This window comes from Chanos chanos, chromosome 3 (assembly GCF_902362185.1).
Source record: "Chanos chanos chromosome 3, fChaCha1.1, whole genome shotgun sequence".
Taxonomy (NCBI): domain Eukaryota; kingdom Metazoa; phylum Chordata; class Actinopteri; order Gonorynchiformes; family Chanidae; genus Chanos; species Chanos chanos.
This window is the reverse complement of record NC_044497.1, coordinates 40,376,671-40,388,452: the sequence shown is the minus strand read 5'-3', so window position 1 is coordinate 40,388,452 and position 11,782 is coordinate 40,376,671. Positions and strand designations below refer to the sequence as shown.

The window sequence follows — 11,782 nt, the reverse complement described above, 5'->3', positions numbered from 1 at the left end:
GATACCTTTTCATTTCAAACTTGCCTGTGATGGAATGTCTTGCGGGCCTATAGGTCTTTCCAAACAGTTGAACAACATTACATGTAGTGGCAAGTTACTCTTTTCAACAAGATATAGCCAAAGACCAGTACATAAAAATATCAGATAGACAATTTGGATTAATATATTTTGTTCCCAACCCATCATGATAGAGAACAGTCAGAAAGCTATATTTTCCCCAAACATTGTAAGGAGAATAAAACACGGAACAGTCTTTCAGTGCTTACATACATTTATTGTAAACAAACAAACAAAAAAACTTACATTGTACAACAAATCTTAAGAAGAAGATAACAACAAATTTGCATGTACAGTAGCCTGTCATTTTGGCTTCTGGGCTACAGATGGAGTTATCAAGAGGACACGCCAAACTACAACACAGTAAGTGCACAAAACACCATTCATCTCATCTAACTGCAGCTTTTGACACCATTATCCACCGCACAGTGCTGTAGCAAACACAATGAAAACAGGTGCTGTGCAAACAGAGGGCCCTCAATTTGATTAACATCCTTTTACCAGGTCATGTTCCGTAGTGTTTTTGGTGGACTCGATAACAGACCCCTGCCGTGTTGTGATGAGTCTTTTCAGGGAGGCCACCTCTGCTGACAGGTCAGCAATGCCCTGTTTCAAGTACAAGTTCTCAGAGTCTGCACTGGTGTAGGAACCATCTTTAAGGTCAAAAATGAGTTTATTAGTAATGGGGACTGGAGAATCGGAGCACAGTCTTTTCTTTGAGTCAGCTGGTACTGCCTCCCTGTGGTCTTTATGCCAGTGCTCTGGCGGGTGGGCCCAGTCTTGGACATTAGTGACCTGCAGGGACAGAGGGCTAAGGGATGACTGAATGTACTCGGGTGTGGTGCTCGGACCCATCTGATAGCAATCCCTTGTAGACATATCGATGGGAGAGGAGGACTTCCCTGAGGAGTCATAGTCAGGATCAATAGCCTCCACTTTTATCTGGATTGCCCGAGCTTTGATCCGGAGTTTGTGGGGGAGAGCTGACGCGCTGGCGTCTGGCACTTTGAGAGTTGAGACAATGACACTCTTTGGGTCAACTGTTGTAGTCATGGGGCCTTTCGGAACCTGCTGTTCATCCTCTCCATCTGAGGACTTGCTCACAGCCCCATCATCACCATCTGAAGTACGAGGTGAGTTGCTGGATGACCTGGTGATCTGTAGGAATGGGGAGGGCTGGGAGTAGCTTCCAGTAAAAGGGCTGGTCAGGTAGTTCCTGTACAGTTCATATGGGCTGGATCTATCTCTTGCATAACTACTGCTCTCCATCGGCTCCTGTTTGATGACCTCTGGAGTCCTGCAGATGTTCATCAGAGGGCTGCTTTGGGTTATAGTGCTGGCATCGGACCCATCTGATAGGGTGCTATGAGGTGAATGCTTAATGACTGATATGCAACTACTGCCCAGTCTTGCTGGCTCCAGCTCTCTAGGAAAAGAACATTTGGCAGTGCCCGGTGAAACAAAGTCCTGGTAAAGTGAAGCAGTGGAGCTGGAGATCTTCTGCACCTCCTGAGCATAGGCTGCTGAGCTCACCAGTCCAAACTTAAGCTTGAGGGAGAGTAGCTCTGCTTTGAGAGAGGCGTTCTCCTCACCTAGGGCCATAAGCTTGTTCTCCAGCACCATATCATTGAGCCGTCGCTTCTCCCGCGAACGCTTGGCCGCTTCATTGTTCTTGCGCCTCCTCTCCCAGTACAGTTTATCCTTCTTTTCCTCTGGGATAAACTCTCGTTTTCTGCGACAGGCTGTGGTCTTAGCCTTGAAGGGAAGGGTAGACAGTTTGTGCCCTATCAAGTCTCTGTCTGCCCCCTGCAAGGCCACTGCCAGAACCAGGGCATCCTCACCACTGTAGGACGCGCTGGATGAAGGCTCTTTCTTAATGGCCTGCATATTACACAATGGTGTGATCTAGGTTACATAAGCTCATTAGTGCTCACTCACAATGAGCAGACATTTCCTTATCGTATGCCCAGTGGTGCAGATGTCATGTGTATCCTTTAACTAAGAATATATCCGGTCAGTGACTTGTGCCTTGTGGAATATCTGATGAGAAAAGGAAAAAAAAACATTGTTAAGAAAGTAGACAGAACACCACAACCACTTTTAAGTAATACTAATCTGCCCTCGCGATATTTGTGTCGGTAAGGTTTTGTCATGGCAGCCACACAAATTACAAATAAGTATTGGCAAATAATAAAATGTAAGCATCTTTTATCTGTAAACGCTTACAAAAGTTGACATGTTATGCATATTTTTCTCAACAGTTTCCAGTACAAAACAGCTTCTGGTGCCTTTCATTAGTCACAAATTTGACTTGGTCTGATGGACCGTCACTATCACTTATAAAGCACGCATAGACAAGCAGTAAGGAAGCTTGAAGTGTAGCTTACTGGTTAAATTTAGTTTACAGCAAGGTAGAATAGCCTTGAGCAAGAAGATTTTTGTTTGCTTAAATGCTTAGTATTATGTATGCTAGACCAGATGTGGATATCTAACACAGTCAACAATTTATGCTGGTGACAGCTAAATTAAAGGTCTAAATTATCATCAACTAAGTTACACAACAAAGACTAGGGTATGAAATAATACATATGCTGACACTGGCAGTTCTCATATGTGAGAGCTGATGTGTGTATTACAAAGTTATTAAGTAAATAATAAACACATCTATCTTATTTGAATCTTCTTTTAACCCCCTAGTCTCTCTCTCTCTCTGAGCCAGGTGCAGTCAGCACTACACAACCCCAGAGGACAAATCGATGATCACAAACATCTTTCAGTTTCTCTAAGCAAACACTTAACAAACTGACTTATGGCTAAAAGAGTACAATCAAAGACCCTGTGAAGAACATCTGAGAGGAGACAATTATACATCACACTTTGAGAGAAAGTATGTGCACCAACTGAAGCACATACAACATGGCATTCTGGCCCCAGACATCCACAAGCCATGAGCCATAGTTACCCAAATCACAGTTCCAAAAAAAAAAAAAAAAAAGGAATTTGAGCATGATGAAGGGAAAATAATAGCCACGGCACCGGTAAAAGAAAAACAATTAGATACATATCATGATTATGTCCACTATCATATGAACGTGAATCAGGCTTAGGGCATCATTCATGTGGTTTTCTCCAAGACAGTGATTTGTGGTCTTGGAGCTTACATTTCCCTGTCCTTTTGAGCCACGAGGATTTGCTGTCTCTCAGATACATTCTTTCCATTTGATTACTTTGTGATCAGTTGCTAGTTAACTTATAATTTGAGACTCATTCATAAGTTAATGTTAAATAACTAATGCCATTTTCAGTTTCATTACAACTAACTGTGGGCAACTGGCAAAAATGGCCATTTAAAGTTTTGTCAGAATGGAATCTCAGAGTTATGTTAATTTGATTATACTGATGAAGGAAAACAAAAGGACTTTTCTTATCAATATCGAGGCTCAAAGTCTATCTAGGTCTATCTTTTGCATCTTTGATTTGTAGACTATACAAGCACTTAAGGTAATTCGTTTTACTGTGTGGAAGCATTATTTGACATGCCAAAACACGCTAGCCTATTGTCAAATGAAACTGTGCATAGAAAGAAGACCTCTTAAAAAAAGAAGAGATAATGTTGAGCCAAAATACTGAGTTTATTTCCTTTCCGTTAATGATTAATTAACTTGGGTTTTTGAAGAAACAAAAATGACACGCCTTACTGCTAGTAGTTCAAACGGGGCTGCCACAGCACGCGGCCACATTTAAGCTTTAGTCAAATGATGTCATCGCCGGCCAGTTACGCAGGAAGTAGCTATAGCAAACAATACATGCTTACGGACATTTAGCAAAAGAATTAAGCCAAACAATATTATTATTCTGTGCTGCATAAAAATGAATTATGCCCTTGGTGTTGCATAGAAGGCACATCTATTATTTATGGACTAGGTCAGTCAGAAGAGCCGAAAACTAAGATGACTGGTTGTTTGGTTGGCAATGACCTTCAACATGCTATTCGAAAAGAATCAAACGGTTTCTAGATCATCGGCGGCAGATGGAACCGAACTCTGCGGTGGTGTGTACACGTATTTTTGCCTAAACGTATTTTAGTGAGGTGTTTTCGCCTAACGGGACTTAGGGAGTATGAGTCCGCATCAAATTCACAATCTGTGCTCTCTTAACTGAGTCTATCAGGCTCCCGTATCCTACCTCCCAAGCACAAGGAACAAAGGAATGCGACCAGCCATAATCATCACACGTGGTTGAGCAGAAACAACAAAATCAAAACAAATAGGATTAACACAGAAAAGATCGTGGGACACACTAAAATGAAACTGTCTTGTAGTGCTATATTAAGGAACAACGAGCAAGATAATGTTTTTAACACCTCTGGAACACGCTCAAGTCTATTACATCGTAGTAGGCGAAGTGAGGTTGCGTCTAAGACAAAAAAATACCCAGTGGGAATGAGTGAATATTTACAAATCCGTAGCTTACCTTACTTAACCAAATGGTACGCACTTTACATGGTTTTAGGTCTACCCGTCAAAGAGCCATAAAATGCGATGAATTTTCTGTTGCCCTCAAATCAGGCCCTTCGGGAAGGTTGGTGTGTCAGAGCGTGCAAACGTTGACAACGGGGCAAATTACTGCAGGTGAACAGGATATTCGGGCAATGGCAGCTCCAAAAGTTTGCCAAAGATCAGTATGTTATAGAGTGTCTCGACAGACGCGAAATAGCTCGGGCGGAATGTTCACCGTCATGTCTAAATGCCCCAGATTCCCTTATTGTGTCAGGATTATAAAATAAGCGTGATCAGCCGCCCTCCCCTGACTGCCAGCAAATTGTCTTACTGTGCATGTTACGCAAGGTTAACTGGAGTAGGCTAATTATTTAGCTCAGGGTTTCCGTTTAAACATAAATGAAATAACAAAAACAATTCACGGTAGTACGAGACCAAAATCCGAGGACAGATTTAGCTTAAAAAACACTAATGTCATAATGTAAATCTGGCCCCATTTGAGAGATCACATGTAGATTTTCTGCTCCAGATTCACAGAAAGCACAGGTTCACTGAACTATTGTAAACTCACGATCAACTGTATAAATATGACTATGAACATAAATTTCAGTAAGCATTGACTTTGTCCAGTCACAGAGCGTCGGCAGCACTGATACACCCACCCACACCGAATTCTGGGTCACTATGCCATCCCGTTTGTTTTATGAATAATGCTTAGAAGATCTGATATGTAACCAGAGAGCTGATATGGAGGAGAAATACTGGAGATATATTTTCCAAGACAGCAAATACCAGCAAACCCGTAAAAAGTCAACAAATTTGTGAAACTAAAGATGTTATCGGAACGTTGTTAAACTACACAGATGAAATACTACGAAAAGTTCTTGACACAAAAGGGAATGCAATCCATTATGAACAAACTGGATATATAGCAACCTAGACATTACGGCTACCAAGCCTCGCCAGTCACCAGTGCAAACAGTCCAAACAAGTCACTATCCCACAATACAATATTTACCTTTAAATAACACCAGCCTGAATTTGCAGATGCCTGTTTCAGGAAACGACGTGTCAAACATTTTACGTATGATGGACAAGTCTTTTTCACAAATGAACAATTCCACTGTTCTTTTCCGAGGTTTCTTTTCCCAGTTTCTCCTTAGCTTTTTCCTCCCGGAGTGACTGTTGCCTCATGGATCTGTGTTAGTAGGTCAGTGAAGAAGTGTATTGGCAGCATGCAGTTAGTGACACCCCTTTCAGCCAATTGGAATCCAGCATTTTCTGATTTGGGCCAATGATTCGTTATTACAGCAGACATATCAATAGTCTGATGCAAACGAATGAGGTCTGCTTCGAAATACACAGAGCCCTCGATCTAATGGAGTCTATCAGTTGCATAAGTCGTAAGGACTCTACCAGCTACCCTTTCATGTATGGAACATAATTCGCGTCACATTTATTTTTTGTTCACCGAATGAAATGTTGCCCTCATGTAGTAACCTGAATACGACTCCCCCCAACCCGCCACAATATCGAACGAAGACTGTAGTTTATTCATTATCCTACAAACCAGAGTTAATGCACTGTTCAACAAACACATCGTTGTCGATGCTGATATTCAATGAGTCAAAAATGTTCGCATGACGTAAGATCTTGCAGTTTCGTAAGACAGTCTTGTTTTTTCAACGTTTTCAGATAGCATTTCTGATGGAGGTGTAAACTTAACTAAATTGACTAAATATACCTATTCAGTGGATATGTCTTTCTCCATAAAATGATTTTAAAAGGCTGTCGGACCACCGACTATACAAATGTCACATGTCTTAAAAATTTGATGACGTGTTTGCTACTCTTACAAAATAGCAATACTGACCCCCTCTGTCCGACAGAGTCAGATTACATTTTATTTTAAAGAGATAATCGCGTTAATAAAAAAGACATTGGGGATGCACGATTTGCTCAAAAATCATATCGCAATTGTTTTGACATGTATCGCGATTGCGATTTGAACTGCAATATGATAAACATTCAAGTTAAAATCTCATATTGCTATTTAAAGGATAAAAGTGCTTAAGGGCATAAAATTACAATCAAACTGTTATTTTAAAATATGTATTTGTCAACTAGATGAAAATTTAAATAACTATTACTGAATTACAAAAGGATAGAAAAAGTTTAAAATTTGTAAAAAGGGTTTCTCATAAACCGTTACGCTTACAAAGACACAAGCACTTGTTTGTTTTGGTTTAGGCCGACTTTCGTCTGTGTCCTTTTTACTTGAATGGGCCTTTTGCCATACATTCATCACAAAGTTCTTTGTGTAGGCTGAGATGTAAGGGATAATGCCCGAGGAGCCGCTTTGCGACGTAGTTCTTTGCCTGCCCTTCGTCCTATGTTTTCCTGTATCTGGACACCTCCGAGGCCATTATCCCGCTTATATCATGGACACTTACCAGAGATTAAAAACCAGCCCTGAATGCGTTTTATATATTTTGCTTATTCGTAATTGAAAGTATTAATATAAAAACAGAGAACAAACCCTGTGTTGTCATGGTAACAGCTTCCTGGTGCCCCCGCATTACGCCCTTAGCTCAAAGGGTATGCGGACATGGCCCAATTAAAGTATCCTGCAGCATCTGTAAACATGACTCTGCTTATGTAACGTAATCTGTCATAAAAATAATTCTGAAAATAACTTCATGCCTCGATAGGGGTGATAACGTTTATTTTCTTGACAGTACTTAAACTAGTCGCAACGTTTCTTGCGATGTGAATGCGGGACATGTCTAGCACATAGCCTATTTAGAAATGTAGCCTACACTCATTGAGTGACCTCATTGAAAACCTTTGCCAAAATATCTACGTTTTGTATCCCCCAAGAAAACTACAACTGATGTGAATATCCTTGTTCATTTTGTTAATCTCGTTTGGGTGAGGTACCTTAGCTTAATTTTATATCAAACAGCTGTTATTTATCACTGTAGTAATGATTAGGCCAACATGCCTTTTAATGAATGAGGGACACTGATTTAGAACGGTGATTAAACTCATTAGCCTACCTGATCAGTGTTTAAAGTGTCCCGACATAAGCCTACGATTTTTACGGACACTTGCTAGTTAATAAAAAACGAGTATTTTCTGTGGCCAGAATATAAATAGGCTACATTGAAATAAATCGCAGTCTTTTGTGGTTTAGTAGGCTAATTGCACGTGGCCATGAGGTTTATATTCTATTAATTTTACAGACCTAGAAGACACGTAGCCTATAGGCTCTCACAAAAAGCTTGAGAACAGGTTTAATAACTATTTTGTACCCGTCATTTAATGAAACAAAAACCATATGTAAGAGACATGGATGAACAAGCCTATAGTATGGATTTGCTAAATTGGGATAAAATTTCATCACAATCATGTGTAACTGAAACAAGCAAATAAACAAAGGCTTCGAATAGAAACAACCACAAAACTCTATAGCTGTACAAGGAACACATTAAAATATAGAACATGTGACATTTTTACGTTACGTCCCCTGTGCACTGCAGTAGGGAAGTATTCGTCCTCAGCAAAGCACTTTGTAACTGTGTGTTTTAAAAAGCGCTATACAAATAACGCTTATTCATTTTATTAATATCAGAGTGCTCTAATTTAACATCTGCTCGTATATTTCGGTATATTTAGAGCTATAATCAGTTAAACTGTCATCGATATGCTAACTTTAATGAAGTATGACAATTTTGTGGTACATGATATAATTATTTTCAACGTGATATAACTGCAGCAATTGCGTGGCGTTCACACAACAATGATTGCAGTCTGTGAAACACTTTGAAAGAGCGACATCCTGTGGTGTATACTTACACAGGGAAGCGCAACCACGAGTGAGATAAAAATTTACCAATAAGGTCTGTTTCGTTATAATCGAGATCCAGCTGCTGGATTTTATTGACAAACAGATAATACGTAACTTATATGTTTAAACTGATCACCCATTTTTGAGTGCGCGGTTTTAAGAACAATTGAGTCGGTTTTGAAAGCTCGGGTTTTTACATGTAACTGCTGGTCAAATGCATTTTGACATTTATGGATAACATTGATAGGTACTGTGTATCTGTTTTAAAGAAGTCTTGGAGAAAATGAGGCATATTTTTCGCGAAGACCAAATTAATGAATAGACTAAATGAATATAAAACACAAGTTAACAAATCACTATTCTCTCCGTATAATGTATTCTACATTCAGACAAAATAGGATGTCAGCACGACGATCTTGTTAAAAGCATTTGTTTCAAGTTATTCACTTCTGTGCAAAGAGACGCTAATTGATATCTTAAAAGTCCATTTTCGTTCATTTCCTCCAACTCAGAGGGAAATGTTGCAACTGAACCTCTTGGTGATCCAGCTGCACCTGATGGTGAGAAGACTCCTGATGAGGCAGGCTCAGGTGCATGTAATGGGGTTGTGTTTGAAAAATGCCATTGTGCCTCAGCTCCAAGACCATTTTTTGCGTCGAGTGGCTCCACTGATTTTGCACGTTGCCATTGCGCCTCTGAGTAGGAACATGTGTGTCCTTTGGTTGCATTCGAAGACTTTTCATCAGTTGTTACTTTCTCGTATGTTTCTGTCGGAGTAGTTTTGGAGTATTCGGCACGTTGCGCCCTAAATTTGTATCGCAATTTGTGAGGTAGAAGTGACAAAAACGCGTCAAAATCCGACTTTTTAGTGGTTGGTTTCACAGCTCCAGTTTCGTCCTTCTTGGTCATTTCTGATATCTCTTGAAGAGGCCGTGATGTCGACCCGTGTGCGTACTCTGTTGTCCCTGGGTGTCGTGAGGAATTCTGAGGTACTTCATTTGGCTGCATGGAAGTAAAACTGTCGCTTAGTAATGAACTCCTCATTGGATATGCATGGTCAGTGGATCCATCTCGACTCGAATTGCATTCGAGAAATGTGTTTGCACAACTTGTGCCGTTACACAAGGTGAATCCTAAGTGGCTATCAGCATTAGGTTGATATGTGTTATCCAAGACAGGTATGTGCGTAATATGTGAAACAGTAGGTAGATTGCTTTCACCTGGAACACAGATCTTAGGCAGCATTTCAGAGACCGAGTTCAGATGGTTCGCTTGGCAGATGGTTTGTGGGTATACTAGCCCCCATCTATCAGAAAATCCTTTCTGAGAAAAACATTCAGCACTTGAACCGGGGCACGCCGCAAGTGTAGCTATAAATGGTATCGGAACAGGTGAGTGAGGTGTCAGATCTTGAATTGTATATTTAGACAAGTTTCCGACAGAAGAGTTCTCTGAAGTAGCGTCGTGTGTATTTCTCGCATCCATGTTATTGTTTTGAACTGCTGATAGTGCTGCCTTCAGCTGCTCGTTTTCTCGCAGAAGTTCAACTGCTCGAGTCTCTAAAAGGTATTCCTCCATTCGCTTGCGTTGGCGAGATCTCTTGGCTGCCTCGTTATTTCGATTCCGCTTAAGCCAGTAATTTCTGTCTTTCTGCTCTTCGGGTGTGAACTCCCTTTTCCGTCGAGTTGCACCTGTCGCACTGACTACCGAGTTCGATCTAAACGCAAGAACGGATTTTGCATTAAGCGTGTTAGAGTTCCGACGACTGCCTCCGCTTGTTTCGTTGTACTGCGCGCAATGGGCCAGTGATGGCATTAGTAGGGACGCCGGGGACCACATACGTCTCTCGTTAAAGCTGGCCGTTGATATCCAAATGGCTCAAACTAACCTCCAGATAATCTCTCAATGTTAAGTGAATTCGGCGGGTCACCCCAGTGAAAAAATACTTGTCAGGTGTCAAGTCACGCCTACTGCACATCTCTAGCAACGCACGAAGACACCCACTCAGCACTCGCTGGTTAATAGCTTTAGGAATTAAAAGTGGTCTCGCAGGCACAGAAGTCAGTATGTCAGAAGAATGTATCAGAATTATAAAAACAAGCCAATAGCTTCTATATTAACTTTATGAATATATGCGTATACATGAGTGTTTCATATGTACACGTGTGGCAAAAAATAGTTTGAGAACCGAGTACTTCTTTTCTTAAACATACTTCTCCTGTTTTGTACAAAAAGAAAATCTGGTCTCATCAGTACCTCTTTCCACTATTTTTTTTATACCATATCTATGTGACGTTTTAGTCTAGATCTGCCTGTGGTCACGGGGGGAACAGAATTGTCGTGGTTTTACCCAAGGACACTGCGTATTTTTTGCGTCTCGGATTCTTCCTCCCCATAGCTATACCGTATATTGTTGCTCCCCTCACCTGTACCAGATCACTCTCTCTGCCCCGCGACGCACACATCCTCACATATGCGTATATTAAAATGCGGTAAATATTTTGTACCACATATCAAATAAAATTATTCCAAATGTGCAGTTTAACATGTTTATCGCGGAGTTTTATTCCCGTGTCAAAACAACAGAAAATGAACGAAAACCTGGATTTCGCGTTTAACAATAATGTAAACTAAAACAATGTATCTCTTGTGCTTTCTTTACATGGATCTGAAATAAATTTGGATGGTCAACATGCACAACAGCAAGCCAAACGTACACTTCTGCACTTCCTGAAATTTTTCACCTCAGTTGCTCCTTCTTCTCAAAGTTAAATGTTATTTACCACGCTTTACATGCAATGTTACAGCAAGCATAGCTTGGCAAATGCACCATACCATTTTGACTTCCTGAGGACTTCAACATGCAGAGAACTGGCTGGTAGGACCTACTGCAATATTTATGAAGATGTATGGGTTGCCAAAACTGTATAACCTCTGACAAGAGCAGCATAGCTCAAAGACAGTAATTTAGTTCTCAGTTGTAGAACATGTTACAATGTACTTTGAGAAAAATGTGTTCTTTAAAAATATCAGAAAGAAGAACCCTTCTAAATATTTGGTTATGTATCGCTTTATTTGATACTCCATCTGCTTGAATGTACACAATATATGGTTAACTTCTATCATAACATTTTGGCAAAAAAGCAAGTATCTGGTTGTAAGGACATGAGAGAAATACCTTTCACTTAACAAAGTTTGCCTGAAAAGAAAGGCAAAATTGGGAAAACAAAACAAAAAAAAAATAAAGAGAATCAATTACATAAATTACAGAGCTTTACAAAAGGATATCAATGTTGAAAAACTTCTAACAGGAGTTTCAACAAATATCTTGAGGGCTATAATCAACCTCTAACTGTCCAACATTTGTAGTTATCCA

At 40.3% G+C, this 11,782-nt stretch overlaps 1 protein-coding gene across 1 annotated transcript; it reads right to left on the bottom strand.

Annotated features, from left to right (window-relative positions):
• Window positions 1-378: 378 nt before the first annotated feature.
• nfil3 (nuclear factor, interleukin 3 regulated) lies at window positions 379-5,677 on the bottom strand. The gene is made up of 2 exons (XM_030769578.1): window positions 5,575-5,677; window positions 379-2,097 (listed from the first exon to the last, which is right to left on the bottom strand). The coding sequence occupies exon 2, from the start codon at window positions 1,942-1,944 to the stop codon at window positions 544-546; it is 1,401 nt and encodes a 466-aa protein (XP_030625438.1). The 5' UTR covers window positions 1,945-2,097; window positions 5,575-5,677; the 3' UTR covers window positions 379-543.
• Between the last annotated feature and the right edge of the window lie 6,105 nt (window positions 5,678-11,782).

What these genes read in the sequence shown, in the direction of transcription:
- nfil3 (XM_030769578.1), bottom strand. Translation starts at nt 1,944, where the DNA reads ATGCAGGCCATTAAGAAAGAGCCTTCATCCAGCGCGTCCTACAGTGGT.